The sequence below is a fragment of the Ursus maritimus genome, unplaced genomic scaffold, assembly GCF_017311325.1.
Source record: "Ursus maritimus isolate PB19 unplaced genomic scaffold, ASM1731132v1 scaffold_3, whole genome shotgun sequence".
NCBI lineage: Eukaryota > Metazoa > Chordata > Mammalia > Carnivora > Ursidae > Ursus > Ursus maritimus.
In genome coordinates this window covers 88251598-88272069 of record NW_024425563.1, presented here as the reverse complement: position 1 = coordinate 88272069, position 20472 = coordinate 88251598, and the positions used below count along the sequence as shown (strand labels likewise).

General features: G+C 39.1%; 1 protein-coding gene across 1 annotated transcript in view; it reads right to left on the bottom strand.

Moving 5' to 3' along the window:
* Positions 1-1083: 1083 nt before the first annotated feature.
* Positions 1084-20472, bottom strand: part of NME8 (NME/NM23 family member 8) — an 85487-nt gene continuing 66098 nt past the window's right edge. Inside the window, exons 11-13 of the mRNA XM_040644406.1 lie at positions 16594-16738; positions 9556-9794; positions 1084-1260 (exon numbers count right to left, since the gene is read on the bottom strand). Of these exons, the coding sequence (XP_040500340.1) occupies positions 9557-9794; positions 16594-16738 (383 nt within the window). The 3' untranslated portion in view covers positions 1084-1260; position 9556. The remainder of the gene's footprint in view (positions 1261-9555; positions 9795-16593; positions 16739-20472) is intronic.

Here is a 20472-nt window from a genome sequence, read left to right as displayed (position 1 = left end):
GGCAACAAAAACACTTTTATGTGCTATCTAACGGTCCTATTCATAAAATCAAAGACAGGAATGGCGGTTGCAGGGGCTGCGGAGAGGGGGAAGCGGGGAGCATTCGTCAGCAGACACCAAGTTTCAGGGAAGTGAGATGAACACTCGAGAGACCTGCTGTACAACACCGCCCCTACACTACAGCTCTGTGCCCTTAAAACCGTCAAGAGGCTAGAGCTCAGTGTTCCGCGTTCATACCGCAATGAGATAAACAGAATACTAAGTAGGAGCCTCTGGGTGGCTCAGTCGTTAAGCGTCTGCCTTCGGCTCAGGGCGTGATCCTGGGGTGTTCTGGGATCGAGCCCCACATCGGGCTCCTCCGCTGGGAGCCTGCTTCTTCCTCTCCCACTCCCCCTGCTTGTGTTCCCTCTCTCGCTGGCTGTCTCTCTGTCGAATAAATAAATAAAATCTCTAAAAAAAATTTAAAAAAAAAGAATACTAAGTAATCAAAGTTTCGAGTATCTTCATTAACATTAGAGTTTAGAAATTAGGATGGAAAGTGAATCATACAAGAACATCGTTCTCACTCACGTGCATTCCAGTATGTTCTCTCACGTGGAACGAAAACGGAGGGTGTCGTAGCCGACATGCTGCGGTTCACATACAACTCTGGCTAAAAGCTCAAGTGCATCCCTGTGGTAAACATCATCGGATTACATCCTGAGAGGGGAAAATGCCAAAACCAGTGGAAACTTTGGCTTATTATCAACTTCATCCCTGGAGAGATTTGTATTGTCTTAGCGTCAGGAAAGGAGGTACGGGGCCTGCACCTGTCCTGTGGTCAGATGGCAAATTCTGTCAATCCACATGACACCTTTTCCGAGTTTATTGCTGAAATGCTTGGAGTCAAATTTTTGGCCAGCCTCTAAATAGATGTGAGGGCCTTCTATGCATTTTGAATATAACTCCACTCCTGGCTCCACTGGCTCCGTCCTACATATTACATGTTCCTTCCCAACTACCTTGTTCAGCCTGGTGTGCATTCTATAAGCCCCCTGAAATCCTCTCTGAAAGACAGGGTAAACATAAAGATTTGTTTGAAGGTCACATTTTTTATTGTTATTATGCACAGCCATATGGTTTTCACTTTGAGCTGAATTTTTAACTTGAGGTGACACTGAGTTTTCCTCCAAAGAGGATCTTCCTTTTTAGTCCTCCCAGGAAGCTTTGCCACATGGTTATATGCCAGTGTGAACTTACACACATGACCCTCTCCAAGTTCTGAGAAAAGAAAGAATATAGTGGATAAGATACATTACAAAGCTAATTTTAAAGCAGTTACGAGTTTCCATTTTGCACACGAATCCCTGGCATGTGGTAGAATCACCAAGCTCGGGAGATGGTCTCTTTTCTTTTACAGATAATACTGCCTGATTCGACAACTAAGCAACCAGCAAGGATTCACAACCCAGTAAGTTAATGAACAAAATTTTTGACAGGGTTAAAAATATTAACTGTAAGTAACTGCAGCTTTCTACCCAATCCTCTCAAGGATTCAGAACTGCTGGTCAAGCCAAAGGCAGGGAATAGAATTGGAAGGAACTGAGAAAGACAACAGGATTGAGTATGCAGCTCTTTCTGGAACATGATGGAGAGGCTAGAGGGGGAGGGGTGTGGGAATGACTGGGGAGGGAGCTGCAAGGCCCAGGGGGACTCTGAGGACAGAGGTGCCCAATGAAGAGTTTTAGGAATTTCTTGGTGTGGTGTTATATTTTGTTTTTGTTTTTTTTAATTCCTTTATTGAGTATCTCTTCAAGAAACTTTAGTAAAAGCTTACTTTCATTTAAGGATTTTGATGTTGGGATTGCATGCATTTTCTTTGAGATGTGTTGTAAAAAAGCCAAATTATGGCAAGAGACCAAATGTCCATCGGCTGATGAATGGATAAAGATGTGTTATGTGCACACGATGGAATATTACTCAGACATCAAAAAGAATGAAATCTTGCCATTTGCAATGACATGGATGGAGCTAGTGAGTATTATGAAAAGTGAAATAAGTCACTCAGAGAAAGACCAATACCATATGATTTCACTCATATGTGGAATTTAAGAAAAAAAACAGATGAACATGGTGGGGGCGGGGGAAGCCAGAGAGACAAACCATAAAACGGACTCTTAACTACAGAGAACAAACCAAGAGTTGCTAGACAGGGAGTTGGGGGGGATGGGCTGGGTGGGTGATAGGGACTAAGGAGGGCACTTGTGATGAGCACTGGGTGTTGTACATAAGTGATGAATCACTAAATTCCATTCTTGAAACCAATATCACACTGTACGTTAACTAACTGGAATCTAAATAAAAACTTGGAAGAAAAAAAATAAACATATGCTCTATACCCAACCTCTAAAAAAATAAATAAATAAAAATAAATGCAAGGCGAGCCTAATTTTGTGCAGCTTTAGGAGGGGTTTTGAAGAACTCTATTGTGAGTTGCCTTCCTGAGGAACTATTCTTATTTTATTTTTAAACCATTTTCATTGTGGTAAAATATATATAACATAAAATGTACCATTTTAACTATTTTCAAGTGTACAAATCAGTGGTCTTAGTTATATTCACATTGTTTGCGACCATCACAATCTTTTCCAAAAATGTTCACTCCCCTGAAAGGAAACTGTATCTATCAAGTTCTAGTCCACTTTCTGTCCCTAGGAATTTGCCGATCCGAGGTATCTCTTAGAAGTGGAATCGCACGATATTTGTCCTTTTGTGTCTGGCTTATTTCATTTAACATAATGTTTTCAAGGTTCATCCATGTTGAAGCATATTACCAATACTTCATTCCTTTTTGCATCTAAATAATATTCCATCGTAGGTGTATACCATATTCGTTTATCCATCTTTCTATGGATGGACACTTGGGTTGTTTTCACCCTTTGACTGTTGTGAATTATGCTGCTATCGAACACTGCTGTACAAGTAAATGTTTATATCCTGTTTTCAATTTTCTTGGATATATATCTAGGAGCAGAATTGATGGGTCAGATGTAATTCCATGTTTAACCTTTTGAGGAACTGCCACACTGTCATCCATGGTAGCTCCCCCATTTTATAATCCCAGCATAATACATAAGGGTACAACTTCTCCACATCCTTACCAACACTTGTATATTCTCTTGTTTATTGCAGCCATTCTAGTTCGGTGTGAAGTGGCATCTTGTGGTTTTGACCGACGTTTTTCTAATGACTAATTGTGTTGAGGAACTTTTCATATGCTTGTTGGCCATTTGTTGATCTTCTTTGAAGAAAGGCCAATTCAAGCCCTTTATCCATTTCTGATATTAAACCCTTATCAGATACAGAATTTGTAAATATTTTCTTCCATTCTGAGGGTTGTCTTTTCACTCTCTCGATAGTTTCCTTTGACGCACAAAGTTTTTATTTTTCATTAAGACCAAGTTATCTCCTTTTTCTTTTGTTGCCTGTGCCTTTGGCATGACATTTAAGAAACCACTGCCAAGTCCAAGGTCCCACAGATTTTCCCCTATGTTTTCTTCTAAGAGTTTTATAGTTTCATCTCTTAAATGTAGGTCTTTGATCCATTTTAAATTAATTTTTGTATATAGTGTAAGGTGATGGTCCAACTTCATTATTTTAAATGTAGATATCTAGTCTTCCCAGTACTATTTATCAAAGAGACTATTCTCTTTTTACTAAATGATCTTGGCACCCTTATTGAACATCAACATAATGATTAATGTGAAGGTTTACTTATAGGTTCTCAATTCAATTCCATCAGTCTATCCTTATGCCACAGCCACACTGTTTTGACTACAGTCACTTTGTAATAAGCTTTGAAATCAGGAAGTGGGAGTGCTCCAATTTTGTTGTTTTTCAAGATTGTCTTGGCTCTTCTAAGTCCTTTGAAATTTCATATGAATTTTAGGATGGGTCTTTCCATCTCTGTAAAAAACACTAATGGGATTTTTTTAAGGCTTGCAATGACTCTGTAGATTACTTTGGGTAGCATTGTTATTAAGTTTCCCAAGTTATGAACACAGGGTGTCTTTCCATTTATTTGTCTTCTTTAGTTTCTTTCAGCATTGTTTCATACCTTTCAGTACAAAATTCTTGCACTTGCACATTGACTAAATTTATCTCTAAGTATTTTGCTATTTTGATGCTATGGTAAATTGAATTGCTCCCTTAATTTCCTTTTGGGATTTTCCATTGTTAGCGTATAGAAACATGAATGAATTTTGTGGGTTGATTTTGTATCCTGCACCTTTACATAATTAGTTCCAACAATTTTTTTGTATGTGTATGTGATTCTTCAGGGTTTATTAGCTATAAGATCATGCTACCTGCTAATAATATTCCAATTTGGATGTTTTTATTTCTTTTTCTTGCCTAATTGCTCTGGCTGGACCTTCCAGTACTACATTAAATGGAAATGGCAAAAGCAGAGATCCTGATCTTAGAAGAAAAGCTTTCAGCCCTTCACCATTGTAGTATGATGCTAGCTCTGGGTTTTACACATATGGCTTTTATCATGATGAGGAAGTTCTTTATACTAAATTTATCGAGTGTTTTTATCATGAAAGGGTGTTGGATTTTGTCTAATGCTTTTTCTGTATAAATTGAGATATCTGTTTTTTCTTCATTCTATTAGTGTGGTGTGTTACACTCTTTGACTTTCATATGCTGAACTACCTGGTATTCCTAAGATAAATCTCACTTGATCACAGTGTATAATCCTTTTAATATGCTGCTGAATTCAGCATGCTAGTATTTTATTGACGATTTTAGCACTGATATATTCAAAAGGTATATTGCTCTGTAATTTTTCATGAAGCCTCTTTGGCTGGCCCTGTCAGGGGTAATGCTGACCTCATAGAATGAATTAAGAAGTTTCCCTTTCTTTTCAATTTTTTTTTTTTTTTGTAGAGCCTGAGAATCAGAGTTAATTCTTATTTTATTGTTTGATAGAATTCACTAATGAGGGGCGCCTGGGTGGCACAGCGGTTAAGCATCTGCCTTCGGCTCAGGGCGTGATCCCGGTGTTCTGGGATCGAGCCCCACATCAGGCTCCTCCACTATGAGCCTGCTTCTTCCTCTCCCACTCCCCCTGCTTGTGTTCCCTCTCTCGCTGGCTGTCTCTATCTCTGTTGAATAAATAAATAAAATCTTAAAAAAAAAAAAAAGAATTCACTAATGAAGCCATCTAGTCCTGGGTTTTTCTTTTTTTTTGGCAAGATTTTAATTACCAATTTGTTCTCCTTACTTGTTATAGGTCGATTCAGATTTTCTGTTTCCTCTTGAGTCAGTTTTGCTAGTTTGTGTCTTCCTAGGAATTCACATGTCACCTAGTTTATCCAATTTGTTGGTATAAAATTCTTCATAGAATTCTCTTATAACCCTTTTTATTTTTGTGAATTCAGTAGTAATGTCCCTTCTTTCACTTCTGATTTTAGCAATTTGCATATGCTCTCTCCCTCTCTTTTATATTATTATTGTCACAGATTGCATATATTTATACACTGTGTGCCCATTAACACATACTTATAGTCGTTATTTCATCATTGTCTACATACTATAGGGAAGAAAGAGGAGTTAGAAACCAAAGTACAGGGGCGCCTGGGTGGCACAGCGGTTAAGCGTCTGCCTTCGGCTCAGGGCGTGATCCCGGCGTTATGGGATCGAGCCCCACATCAGGCTCCTCTGCTATGAGCCTGCTTCTTCCTCTCCCACTCCCCCTGCTTGTGTTCCCTCTCTCGCTGGCTGTCTCTATCTCTGTTAAATAAATAAATAAAATCTTTAAAAAAAAAAAAAAAGAAACCAAAGTACAAAAATATTGGCTTTTTTACATTTACTTATGTAGTTATTGTTACTAGTGTGCTTTATTTCCTCAAATGGCTTTGAGTTACTGTCTAGTGTCCTTTCATTTCAGTTTAAAGTACTCCCTTTAGCATTTCTTGTAGACAGGTCTATTAGTAATGAATTCCTTTTGTTTTTGTTAACTTGGGAATGTCTTAGTTCCACCTTCACTCCTGAAGGATACTTTTGCCAAATATAGAATTCTTTGTTGACAGTTTTTTTCTCTCAACATTTTAAATGTGTTATCCACTGTGTTCTGGCTTCTGTGGTTTCTTATGAGAAATAAGCTGCTATTGAGGATTCTATGTACATAACAAGTCATTTCTTTCTTACTGATAAGATTCTTTGTTTTTGGCTTTTGACAATTCAACTATAATATACCTCAGTGTGGAGCTCTTTGATTCTGCTTGGCATTTCATTATATTTGGGAAGTTTTCCGCCATGATTTCTACTCCTTTCTCTCACTCTCTTCTTTCTAGGATTCCCATCATGCATACGTTGGTCTACATAATAGTGTCCCAAAGATCCCTTAGGCTGTGTTCACTTTCGTTCTTTTTCATTTCCACTCCTAAGACTGGATAATTCCCACTGCGCTTCTAGCTCACTGATTTTTTTTCTTCCGCCTGCTCAAATTTGTCTTGAGCCCCTCTAATGAATTTTTCAATTCAGTTATTGAACTTTTCAGCTCCAGGATTCCTTTTCAGTTTATTTTTAATCTCTCTTTGTTGATATTCTCATTTTGTTCATACGTTATTTTCCTGTTTTCCTTTAGCTTTTTACCCATGGTTTCCTTAAGCTCTTTGAGCATAGTAAGACAGTTGATTTAAAGTCTTCATCCAGTTAAGTCCAACGTCTAGGCTTCCTCAGGGATGGTTTCTGTCAACTTTTTTTCCTGTGAATGGGCCATACCTTTCTATTTCCTTGTATCTTTCATGGTTGTTGTTGTTGTTGTTGCTGTTGTTGTGGAAAACTGGACATTCAACTACTATAACGTGGCAACTCTGGAAGTGAGATTTTCCTTCTTCCCCAGGGTTTGCTCTTTTTGGTTGGTGAACATTCAGTTTGTGTTCAGCCAGTGTTTTAACTGAGACTTCCTTGAAAATCAGGAGTTTAAAAACAACAAGAACAAAGCACCTCTCCAAGTCTCGGTAGACTGGCTCTGTCCTTGGCACTTCTTTAAACACTTGGCCAGGCCATTTACTATCCTGTCTCAGCCTTCACTCACTGCTTGTACTAAGCCTATCCATCAGCCAATGGTAAAAAATTAGGGTCTGTCAGATCTTCTCTGAGCATGTATCTTGTCGTGAGCATGTGCATGGCCCCCAAAATTCCCCAGGATGCATTACTGCTTCTGAATGCCCCAATTGCCCAAAGAAAATCTCTCTCCTCAGTTTTCCTCCCTAGCTTTAGGTGGTCTGTTGTATATGTCAACCATAATCTTTGTCATCAGACAGTTGTGGGGTTTTTGATCACCATACAATGTTTTTAATCAATGTCCACCGCTTTTCCTCCCTGAGCGGTTTCTGGGTTTGGTGAAACAGAGATGAATGCCTGTGTCATCCTTCAGGTAGCCTCCAGATAGAACAGAAAAACACAGTAATTTGTAAATAATATCTGCTCTCTTCTCTCTGGAGCCAGAGACATGGGTCACACACTGGAAGCAGGCTGTGATCTTCAAGACTGTCACCATGCTGGGCAAGTGGTAGGGTAAGTAAAAATGTCACAAAACTTTCATATCATTTTTAAGTTGCCTTTTCATATTTGGGAGCTGTAAACCTTTGATTATTTTCCAGAGTTCTGACAGTTTCTGGTTGTTTTTCAGTGTTTCTTTGGAAGGATGGGAGCTTGGAGCTGCCTTTGTCACCATTTTGCTGACATTCTCCATCACTCCAATGGAGCCCTCTTGACTCCCCTGCTCTGAGGGCTGAACTTAACTCTCAATTCAGATGCCCTCCTCCTAACATGACCAGAACAGAACTCATAGTATTTCCTTCCAACCTACTTCTCCCTTCCGGGTTCCTTGTCTGGGAATGGTTAGGTCATTTCCTCAGTCACTCAAGCCAGGAAGCTTTATCTTTTCCCACTTATTTGGTAGAGTGGTAGTCAGTCATCAAGTCCTGTGGGTGTAAGGTAGCTTTCTAAGAACGCTCTCATCATTCCACTTACCACTAACTCACCATTTCTCTTACTAGTTAAGGTTGCTGTAATCTTTCATTTTATTGCAATGTCTCCAGCCTAGATAAGTTGCATCTCATTTTCCTTCATCTCCTATATGCATCTGCTCAAAGCACTCTGTGCTTACCCCTAAGAACCCTAGAACACATGTTCATTTTCTATCTCCTGCTTTTAGAGTTCTAGAGTTTGAGGACAAGGACTGTGTATATTCAGTCTTGCAACACTGTTCAGCATATAGCAAGAGCTGAATAAATGATTCTTGAAGGTCTGAAAGAGACCAACAAGACCTTAACGTGATATGATAGAGTACAGTAGACATAGTAAGACAGAAACCAGCAATGGGTCTTTACATAAAAGCATCAAGCATATATGTATATGATGGTTTAAAAACTTTTAAACTGATTTCTCTCTTTAAACTGATTTCTCTTCCTTAACTCTGATTTTGAAAATCCTCCCTACTTTCCAAGATTGATTTCATTCCTTACCTTCTCCAGCTCCTAACCATCAAACATACACCTGTCAATTCAGCACTTAATTATACACTAATTTAAAATACCCCATATTATTCATAATGCTCCCCTCATCAAAAAAGGGGGGACATGCAGATGTTAGCCTAGATCTACACCATATTGCTAACTGATGCTATAAACAGAATGCAGTTCCACTCACCTCCTTCCCCACTAGTCATGCATCCCTGGTATGTTTAATACTGTACTGTCTTCTAGTGACTATAATTAGATGCTGCTTCTTTGAGTTTTGTCTCCCCATTCGATTTGCGCTTTTCTGAAAGCAACCACCTCCATTCAGCCATTTCTGTATTAACCAAGAATCTGCAGTTGAGGCAGACACACAATACGTATTTTCCAACATAAATGTTTATGGGTTGTGCCCTCATGCCTTGGTCTATAATTGAGTGAGACTTCTGGAATGAGCTTCACTGTGGCCCAAATTTATTTTTATTTTATGACTTAATGTTTTGATACAATGTTCTTATACCAGGAGGAATCATAGCCTAAATGACACTATTAAGGGAGCAATGTATACTTCTCTCCCCTAGGAACCTGGTTGGGTGTGGAGAGGTTTCTCCATGTAACACTGCTTTCTCATTACGCTCCGGATACTGATTCTCAGTTTGGCTCATTCGAGTAGGGATGACCCTCCACATGTGAAGAGACTCTACAGTCACACTCCAGTCAGCTGTCAGAACCATACAGGCATACTTTTGTGAGCCTGCACTTTGAAAATAAAGAAGGAAAGTAGGTTTAATGGGAAAAGCCACCTAGCTTGTGCTCTGTTTCCCACCTTGCCTAGGACAGAAAAGTTTCCAAACTTTCCATCAACAGCTAAGTAAATTCAATCCATATACATTTGTATATGTAGCTTCAAGGCTGCTGTGGAACAGCACAGAGTGTCTGATTCATGGCTACGGGGAAAGTTCTGGTCTTTCTGGCACAGTCTTGTCCTGCATTCAGTCACAGTAATAAGCAAAGAAAAGAAAACAATAATTAAAGAGGTACTTACTTTAGTTTCCCTCAGGATTCTCAGGAACAAACTCTTGAAAAATTCTATTTATGCTCTCCATTGCTTCGTACGTATTAGACGCTCCATGGACAGCATTTTTCAAAATACTTCTTCCAAACTTGGCTCGGATAGAGTCTGGGGACAGTAGTTTTGCCTCATCTGGGTCTGTGGGACCCATCAATCGTCTCCAGTCTGAAATAGCATTCCACTTGGTCAGAACCAAGACCAAAGATGGACCCCTGCAAATAAGAAAGCTTTCAGATGACCTGGGCTATTTACACCTACAGAGAATGCGTATACAGCTAAAGACAGAATGGCATGCTTTGTCTTTATTCTTTGTCCTTATCAGTGTGATTCTGTGCTTTTTTTTTTTTTCCATTTTCCCCCCTTCCAATAGGTTGTTGTGCTAGAAGAGTGCTAGAAATAAACGCCAGGCCCCATTCCAAGTATTTTTAATGTATCAATTATATAACCCTCGAACCTATATAACAAAGAGATAGATGCCATTATTAACTCCATTTTACAGATGAGGCAACTGAGGTACAGCTTAAATATGCTGACAGAGCAGGGAATTAAAAGCAAAAACTGGAACCCAGATCACCTCTATACCTAATGTGAAGACCTAAAGAAACAAAGGAAGGAAGGAGAGAAGAAGGTAGGGAAGGAAGAAAGTAGAAAAGAAATGAACCCCAAATATTAATAGGGTGTCTTTTAATGAATGGAATTTTTTTCTTTTAAGAATGTGTTCAGTTTCTCTTTCAAGAGTTTTTTTTTAATGTTATGCTAGTCATCATACAATACATCATTAGTTTTTGATGTAGTGTTCCATGATTCATTGTTTGCATATAACACCCAGTGCTCCACGCAATACGTGCCCTCCTTAATACCCAACACCAGGCTAAGCCATCCCCCCTCCCCTCTGAAACCCTCAGTTTGTTTCCCGGAGTCCATAGTCTCTCATGGTTCATCTCCCCCTCTGATTTCCCCCACCTTCATTTTTCCCTTCCTTCACCTAAAGTCCTCCATGCTATTCCTTATGTTCCACATGTAAGTGAAACCATATAATTGTCTTTCTCTGCTTGACTTATTTCACTTAGCATAATCCCCTCCAGTTCCAACCATGTCAATGCAAATGGTGGGTATTCATCCTTTCTGATGGCTGAGTAATATTCCATTGTATACATGGACCACATCTTCTTTATCCATTCATCCGTTGAAGGGCATCTTGGCTCCTTCCACAGTTTAGCTATTGTGGATATTGCTGCTATGAACATTGGGGTGCAGGTGCCCCTTTTCACTACAACTGTATCTTTGGGGTAAATAGCTAGTAGTGCAATTGCTGGGTCGCAGAGTAGCTCTATTCTTAACATCTTGAGGGATCTCCATACTGTTTTCCAGAGTGGCTGTACCAGCTTGCATTCCCACCAACAGGGTAAGAGGGTTGCCCTTTCTCCACATCCTCGCCAATATTTGTTTCCTGTCTTGTTAATTTTTGCCAAATGAATGGAATTTTTTAATTACATTTTGTATTTTTCAGTTTCTATAATGAATATTTACTACTCTTATAATGCAAAGAACTCTGTATCAGAAACTTACTCAGATAACACTTCTAATACATCTTGATAAAAGTCTTTTCCTGTTATTTTTGAATAAATTTTTTCTGCTTCTTCTTCATTTAGGAGTATTCCCTTCATCTGTGTTATTTCAAATCCAGCCTTTCTAATAAGTTCCAAGATCTCCTCTAGGGAAAACAGATATTTGGTAATCTTGTAGAGTGCCTCCACTTTTGTTCCATATTCAAGTAGACAGAAATAACTAAGGAAAGTAATCATTTTACTTCCATACTGTGGCTTAAAAAGCTAGAACTATGCTAAACTAAATTGAACTGAAATGCATCAGATCGACATTCAGAGCAACATTAATATATTAATGCAGATGTTCAGTCTCTGAGATGCACCTTTCCAGAACCCACCAGAAATGTCTCATAGACGATAAGGAGGGTGGGAGGGGTGTGCCTCTGGGCTGAAAGTTGAAGACATGTTTTCATCTCCATGCTGCAAATGTCAAGGAAGAAGTCGTTGCTAGATCTGGGTTGAAAAGGGAGAGCCCATCTGAACACTTCTCCCTGAAGTAGCAAGGCACTATTTGAGGGAATTAAAGTAGATCTCATCGAAATCTCGCAACAGCCTATACTTTAAAGGCTACATTCAGTGAACCAAATGAGGAATTAGGAGCTTTCTGGTAAAACAGTTTTTTCTTTGGTCCAGATCAAAAGCATTTAGAAGTGCTCTGATGCCATGCTGGTCTCTAAGGTCGACCTTGAGCATAATCGATAGAAAGCCTGAGGAAGGCTGGACTTCTCCTCCTATCAAGGCGGCAGCCAGGATCTGCCCTATGGGAGGCGCTGTGGGAACAAATATGAATGGAACATTAAACACTTCTTCCAGATCTTGTCTGCTCAGAGGGCCTGGACTAGAAACACAGTTTAAAAAGGTGGTCATTATTATAAAGAGCAATGTAAAAGGCTCCTGGAACCACAGGCAAGTAAACTATTAACTCTCTGGGAAGGTCAGAGATGACTTCCAGAAAGGTCAATCATTGCGTTCAGTACAGAAAAAATAAGATATGATCACCAAGCAGACAAATAGAGAAGAGTGCAGAATTTCTTAAAAAATAAAAATAATAAAAATATATATAAATAAAATAAATAAAAAATAATGTGAATGAAAACTCTATGCATTAAAATCTATGGGGTAATCAGAAGAAATTAAAGCAGTAATAGAGGAAAACGTATAACTTCAAAAATTTATATTAACAAAAATAATGAAAATAAATGAATTACATTTAAAAAGCTAGAAGAACATTTTAAAAAACTACTAGAGAATCAAAGGCAACTTTTTTTTAAAAAAACAGAAAGTAATGAGTTTAAAAACAGGAAATAAAACTCATAAATAAATCAAATTCTGTTTGTTTGAAAGACAACAAATGAAGAAATGGCAGGGTGAAAATAACCATTGAAAATGAGGAAACTAAACATGATAACAAAAGAACGTGAACTCTATACGGCTGAAACGGATAATTTCCTAGGAAAATACAACTTAGCAAAATTAACTCTAATTAACTATAGTGGAGGTAAAAAGTTTAAATAGATCGATTTCCATAGAAGACTTTCTCCACAGAGAAAGTGGTCAAAGAATTATCCCACAAAAAAGATAACAGGCCCAGATGTTTTCACAGGAAGACTCTACCAAATCTTCAAATACCAACCCCACTGCTGCTTAAACTCCTCCAGAGTACTGCAAATGAAGACATGTACATTCTTTTTACGAAGTATTACACTGTTATCTAAACCTCGCACAAAAAATGAAAAGGACAGACCAATCTCACTGTCTCAACGCGGAAAATCCCAAATGAAATACAAGCAAATAGAATCAAAAGCACATCTGAAAAATACCTCAAGACTAAGTGAAGTCTATACAGGAATGGAAGAATGGCTCGATATTAGAAATATCATGAACATGATCTTTCCTATTAGTATATCTATGGAGAAAAACATTGCCATCTCCATCAACTCTGAAAAGGACTTCAACAAAATTCAGTTTCATTTTGATTACAAGAGGGACAGAGAGAAGGAAGAGGGAAGTAGGGCAAGAGAGCAAATATGACAAAAGTTTACTGTTAAATCTAGATCGAGGGATGTGGGCATCTGTGGAACTATTCTTCTAGCTTTTCCATAGTTTGAAAGTTTTCACAAAATCTGAAGGAAATGGACACACTGATTTTTATTTCTAAATATTTACCTCTTTGTTCCTGTGTGACATGAGGTTTAAGCAGTGCTAAAGTGTTTTGAGGAGGAAAGAAATATTGTATTTCCCTCCGGGCTGCTTCTAATGAGTCACTTCCATACAACTGGTTGATGGGCAAATCTTCCATTGCAAATCGTACGCATAAACTTTAAAAAAGAAGTCAAGTTAAGCACTGTTAGAGCGTAACATAATGTAGTTATAAACTAACACAACAGAACACTATATAAATTGTCCAAAAGTCATCAAGCCACTCATTCCTGATCTGGACACTGTGCGAAAGGCAATAATTATAGAGTGGCTTGGAGTATACGCCTTCCTTATAAGGAAGTTTAACAGCCATTAGGAAGAAAGAACATGAACACTGAAATAATCATGATTACAAATATAAGTAATAAAGTAATAAAGCTGCTTTGGAAGGAGATTTTGAGGATGTAATCAGATGATAAATTTGAAATATATGGTGCATATTACGCTCTCAATAAATATTCCTTTCCCTTCCTTCATCACTAAATATTATCAAGCACTAGAGATGGCATCTGACTGTATACCAAAGACCCCAAATTACAAACACTGAATCCAGGAGACACTGCCATGGAGCCCTCCAGCAGAGCAAGCGCAGAGATGAGAGAGAACAGACAGGACGGCTACGGGTAAAGAGACAGGAATGAGGTTGATAGTACTGGACATGTTGGGTTAGGCGGGTTTTTGTTTTGTTTTGTTTTAAGATTTTATTTATTTATTAAGAGAGTGTGTGAGTAGGGGGAGGGGCAGAAAGGGAAGGAGAGAGAGAATCTCAAGCAGACTCCCCGCTACGTGCAGAGCCCTCTGTGGGGCTCGATCCTATGACCCTGAGATCAGGACCTGAGCTGAAACCAAGAGGCAGACACTTAACCAACTGAGCCACCCAGGCGCCCCCGGGTTGGGCAGTTTATCCTGGTTCTGCTTCCCCTACGATAGATGAACACATACACCTCCTAAATCAACTGTTGTTCCTTGATGGTTTTTTCAACAGCCCTTTTCCCCCCATCTCTTTATCTACATATATTTTAGTAGAGGATATACTCTCTGCTTATTTCATTTTCTGCCCTTTACACATAGTTCTGAACTGCCAGCCCACAAAATCCCCCCATAGTGAATAATGTCCTCTCTTGTTAATGAACCAACTTCACCGGTAACTTGGCTTTCTCTCCTTAGACCCCCTTCTTACCTCGTTGCTTTTGCTGATACATTCAGATTTCCTTTTTGCCTGATCCAATTTGACCTTCCCACTTGACCCTTGGCAGTTCTCACATCTCTGATTTGAAGACCCTTCTAGCCCAAGACCCCTGGAGCCTGTGATTGCCAGGGGTGGGGGATTTGCACAGTGAAGGTATCACCAGCACTTACTCTGCTCAGTAGAGAGAACTACAAGCAGCCCCTCCGCGGCGCTGTTAGCCGTGATTATCGGGGAAAGTGTGTGTGGAGGGAAGGGGTGGGATAGAGTGAGTAGGTGATGGGAATGAGGGGTTGCTGTGATTCTCCTTTATGCAAGTGACCATATTTCAGATTTAGCAATGCAGCGCAGAATTTGATACCCAAGTGCGGGGAAGGGCAGAGCTCTGCTGGGTTATTTCAAAAGCAACCCCAAAAGAACTGGGTAGAGCCAAGGAAACTGAAGAAGGGGGACCCAATAAAAAATAGCAGTCAAGATGAGCTGTGAACTTGTAGCAACATAGGGATCATAAGGGCTCTGGTTGGAATCTTCACTGTAATAGTGAGGTAGAGAGGGGCAGACACCGAGTGCCTTCACCTGGAGAAAATGTCTCTGTGCTGCTTACTACCTCCGCACTTGAAACCATAATTTCCAGAACAGTATGGCTACAAGCATAGGCCTTGGGTTGACAGGAATTCCTGTCCCAGATGCCATGCCTTGCATTCTATGCTACACTTCCTTAAGAGGTTCTGTGGCACTCTGCTCATACCACTTACAGACTGTCCAACCCCTATTATCCTTTATGGTAACTGTAGGGCTAAATAAGGGGTAAAATGTGTCCATGTCCAGAACAAGTCAGACTCCAGATCTCCTACCCAAAAGAAAACATCTCAAAGTTTGTATGTGATACTTCATTAGTATTGTTATTTATTCTACCAACATGTACGTCAAGCTTGCTGTATCTGACAGAGCTTCTCTGTTCTTGCTCACTTGAAGGGAGGGGCCTTTCTTCTCCTGAATCGATTCCTACCAAGGCTAGGAGATGGTCTTTTGGCTTGGTACCCACCGCTTACTTCCCCATCTCATACCAAGTATGCCACAACCTTCTTCTGCAAAGCCTTGGCCTTACTCAGGCTGCCACCAGGCTTGGCCTCTGGTCATAATCAGGAAAAGAAGTTTTCCTGAGAGCCTCCCTTGGACTAGAGCTGTGGTTCCTGTACCCACATCCAAAAAGAAACTAAAATGTCTCCCATGAAAAAAGGTTGGGGCCCATGATATGAATCCTACCTCTCTGGAAGATATTCTTTGGCTTTCTCAACACTACCTGGTCCAATTACCTCTTTCCAGTGTTGTAAACCATGGTCTCTTACTAAAACAAGGGCTAGAGATGGACCACTGTTGGAAAAAGAAACAAAAAGTATGGCTCACTAGTTAACTGCATATAGATAATACAACTACATTTGTTAAACAGACTAAAAACTTGTCAAGATAATCCTTTTTTCAAGAGGCTAAGATGAATTTCCATTGCTGTACTCTCAAGAGCATACTGAACACCTTATGAAAGGATGGAAGCAGATTAAGGAAGGGAAGAGAAGGGCCTTGGTTCTGATTGATCGGTTCCTATTTTGTTCCCAGATTCCTGCTGATTTATATACCCTTGCTGGAGTTCTGTCACACCTGCTATTTCACTTACTCTTCCGGAAACCTGTTAGTTTTCTAGTACCTCATTCTTTTCCTAGGACTAGGTATCTTAAGGATTACCAAAACCCTTGAGAATCATTATGCTCTCTGCTTGGATTTCTGGCATTTGACTCAGAGGACTCCAGCAACTTCACCCGGGCCTTGCCATTGCTCCGGTAACATTCCAGGCGGATGCGAGAAGGTGGACAGTGGAGCAGAGACTTGAGACAGGAGTGAGGCTGGCAAAGAAGTAGATTCAGCACACGTTTACAGAACTGAGAGGTGTGGAGACTTGACCAAGGCAGGGTTGAAAGAAGACCTAAATCAGACTGTGCCTTCTAAACCTGAAATCTACTTTACCTGGTCATTTTTTCGATAAGCTTTTCAAAATAATCTTCGTTTTCATATTCCTTGCACAGTGTTTGTGCTTCCTCTTCTGATAATACAATTTGTCTTTGCATCAGTATTTTAAAGCCTTCATCTTCAATAATCTTCAAAACATCCTCTAAATAAAAAGTCACATAACAAGTGTTAAATCGGTAGATTATTGGCTATACATATCATACAGAATGTATTATTATGAAGGCATATAATGCACTTCATCCTCATCTGAAATTTAGAAGTTTGCAAAAATAGCTTATAAGATTTTAAGGTGAAAAATATTCTGAACGTACCAAATTATGATTTATGATGCTATTTCCAATTTTTCATTACATAGGAATCATACACATACAAAGTGTGTAAAACTGAAAAACATTACAACTGAAATAAAATATTCACTGGATGGGCTGAATACCAACAAGGAAATCACGGAATTCAGTTTTAAAGCTAACACAATTGAAATGGTCCAATTAGAACTACACACAGAAAACAAATTTAAAAGTGGCCAAAGCCTCAGGAACCTGTGAGACAATGTCAAATATCTAATACTGATACCCTGGAATCCCAGATAGAGTGGAGTAAGTGTTGGCACAGAAAAATATAATTTAAAGAAATAATGGTGGCAAATTCCTCAAATCTGGTGAAAGATATAAATTTATAGATTCAAGAAGTTTAAGGAACCCCAAAGTCAAAGACAAGCTCAGAGAAAAGTATGCTCAGGGGCACCTCGGTGGCTCAGTTGGTTGAGCATTCAACTCTTGGTTTCTGCTCAGGTTGTGGTCTTGGGGTCCTGGGACCGAGCCCCGCATTGGGCTCCACACTCAGTGTGGAGTCTGCTTGAGATTCTCTCTCCCACTCCCTCTCCCTCTGCCCCTCCCACTCATTCTCTCTCTCTCTCAAATAAATAAATCTTTTTTAAAAAAGTATACATATACACATAATAATAAAACTGCTAAAAACCAAAGATAAGAAAAATATCTTGAAAGCAGCCCCCAAATAAATAAACAAATAAAAAGGTACATTACATATAAGGAAAAAATGCTTTGAATGACTCTGGATTTTTCATTAGATACCAATTAAAGCCAGGAGGCAGTGGCACAGCATTTTTAAAGTGTTAAAGGAAAAGAACTGGCAAACCAGAATTCAATATCAGTACAAATATCCTTCAGGAATGAAAATAAATACGTTCTTTGATGAAAGAAAACCAATTGAATTTGTTGCCGGCAGACCTGCTGTAAAAAAGTACAAAAGTTCTTTGGGTGGAAGGGAAATGATATCAGAGGAACACTTGGAACTCCAGAAAGGAATAGAAGATAACAGTAAATATCTGGGTGAATATAATAAAATATTTTCCTCCTCTTAAGTTTTTAAAAAATTCATCACTGTTGAAAAGCAAAAAATTACATAGTATAGTTTGGTGGAGTCGTCATTATATGTAGATGTAGTGGACATGGTGACTACAATGGGTAGGGGAAAGGGGAAAAGGATAATAGGGGGCTGTAAAGTGAAGTGGTAAAATATTAACTCTAAATAGTTTTAAAGTTACGCATATATATTTTAACTCACTAAAAGAAATGGACAAAATACGCATAATTAAGAAACCAATAAATAAATTAAAATGGTATACTAAAAGAGTATTTAAACTCTAAAAGATGGCAGGAAAGAGAAAACAGAATAGACAATTCCAAAATTTACAAAAATGACATTTAATGTAAATGGTGTAAACATAGTGATTAGAAGATAAAGACTGTCAGGATGGATTTTTGAAAAGATGATGATATTCTGTGCTCAGTGGAAAAGAGAGACTGAAAACAATAATGGAAATGGAAATGATTCTGACGGGCTAGACAGATGCAAACTGAGAGAAGAGGACTATACCAGTCCCAGAAGAGATGAAAACAATGAAAAAGAAGCATGTTTTCACCTCCTTCTCTTCTATTATGAATAAAAGGTGTGAGGGGGTCTGATTTCAAAGTTGCACAGAAAGCTTTGGTCTGAGGATTCGCCTTACACGACAGAGCTGCTTGGAGGTGGTGCACTGATTTGAGGCTTCTGGGCATATGAAAGAACCAGGAAGACTGCCTGGGGCGGTATCCAATAGAGGCCAGTCAGGCCCCAAGTGCAAATGCCTCTGACGTCTCTACCCAATAGGAATGAGGCAACAGCCACCTACCAACTCATACTGAAGAGAGCAGTTTCCGTTCTCATACATCATCTATGAAGTTAACGCTTGATACTTCTTATCAATGGGATGTTCTTTTCTAGGGACTTGGTAGTAAGAGTGTTAGGAAATGGATTAGCCAGAACGTGTCTGTTGCATATTTCAAGTATTCTTAGAAGTGCTGGAAAAGGGTGGGGAGTAGAAATAGGCACCAGCTCTCACATAAGACAGTCTCATGAACTACGGAAAAAAATCTCAACAAAATATTATCAATCAAATCTAACAATGTATAAAAAAATTTACACTACAGCAAAGCAGGATTTGTTCCGGGCATACAAGGCTGGTTCAACATTTGAAAACCAATGAACATAATTTGCACATTAATACACTAAAGAAGAAAAATAATATGATCCTATCAACAGGTACAGAAAAAGCATAAGATGAATCCAACAGCCATTCATTATTTTAAGATTTTGTTTATTTATTTATTTATTTGACAGAGAGAGAGTACAAGCAGGGGGAGAGGCAGAGGGAAAGGGAGAAGCAGACTCCCCTCTGAGCAGGGAGCCCACCCTGGGGCTCGATCCCAGGTCCCTGGGATCATGACCTGAGCAGAAGGCAGGCACTTAACTGACTGAGCTACCCAGGCACCCCTCCAACAACCATTCATGATTAAAACTCTCAGCAAACTAGGAATAGAGGGTTCCTCAACTTACTAAAGAACACGTACAAAAATCCTATTGCTAACATCATACTTACTGGAGAGCAACTGGATGCTTTGTCTCTAAGACTGGAAAGAAGGCAATGATATCCCCTCTTGCCACTCCTATCTGACATCATCCTGGAAAACCTAGCTAGTGAAATAACACAGGAAAAGGAAATAAAAGTATATAGATTTGGAAGGAGAAAATAAAACTGTCTTTGTTGACAGGTGAAATCAATGTCTATGTGGAAAATCCCAAAGAAACAGTAACAACAAAACTCCTGGAAACAATAAGAGACCACTATAGTAAAGCTGCAGGTTAAAATTAATATACAGAAGTCAATTACTTTCCTATATACCAGCAATGAACATTGGAATTTGAAACTTAAACCAATTTCATTTACACAAGCACACAAAAAATGAAATACATGGGTAGAAATCCAAAAAAATCTATATAGGGTCTAAATAAGGAATAGTCAGTCAGAGAAAGACAAATACCATATGATTTCACCCATATGTGGAATTTAAGAAACAATCAAATGATCATGGCGGGGCGGGGGGGAAAAGAGGCAAACCAGGAAACAGACTCTTAACTGTAGAGAACAGACTGATGGTTACCAGAGGGGAGAAGGGTGGGAGGGTAGGACCAATGGGTGATGGAGATTAAGGAATGTGCTTACTGCGATGAGCACCAGGTGCTGTATGAAAGTGTTGATTCACCTGAAACTGACATTACACTGTATGTTAACTCACTGGAATTTAAATAAAAACATGGATGGATGGATGGATGGATGGATGGATGGATGGATAAACAGACAAAACTACAAAACTGGTTAAAGGGATCAGAGATTTAAATAAATGTAGACCTAGGCATTGTTCATGGATAGGAAGGCTCAATATTGTTAAGATGTCAGTTCTACTGATTCTAAAATTTATAAAGAATGGCAAAAGACCCAGAATAGTCAACTCAATATTGAAGGAGAAGAACCACGTT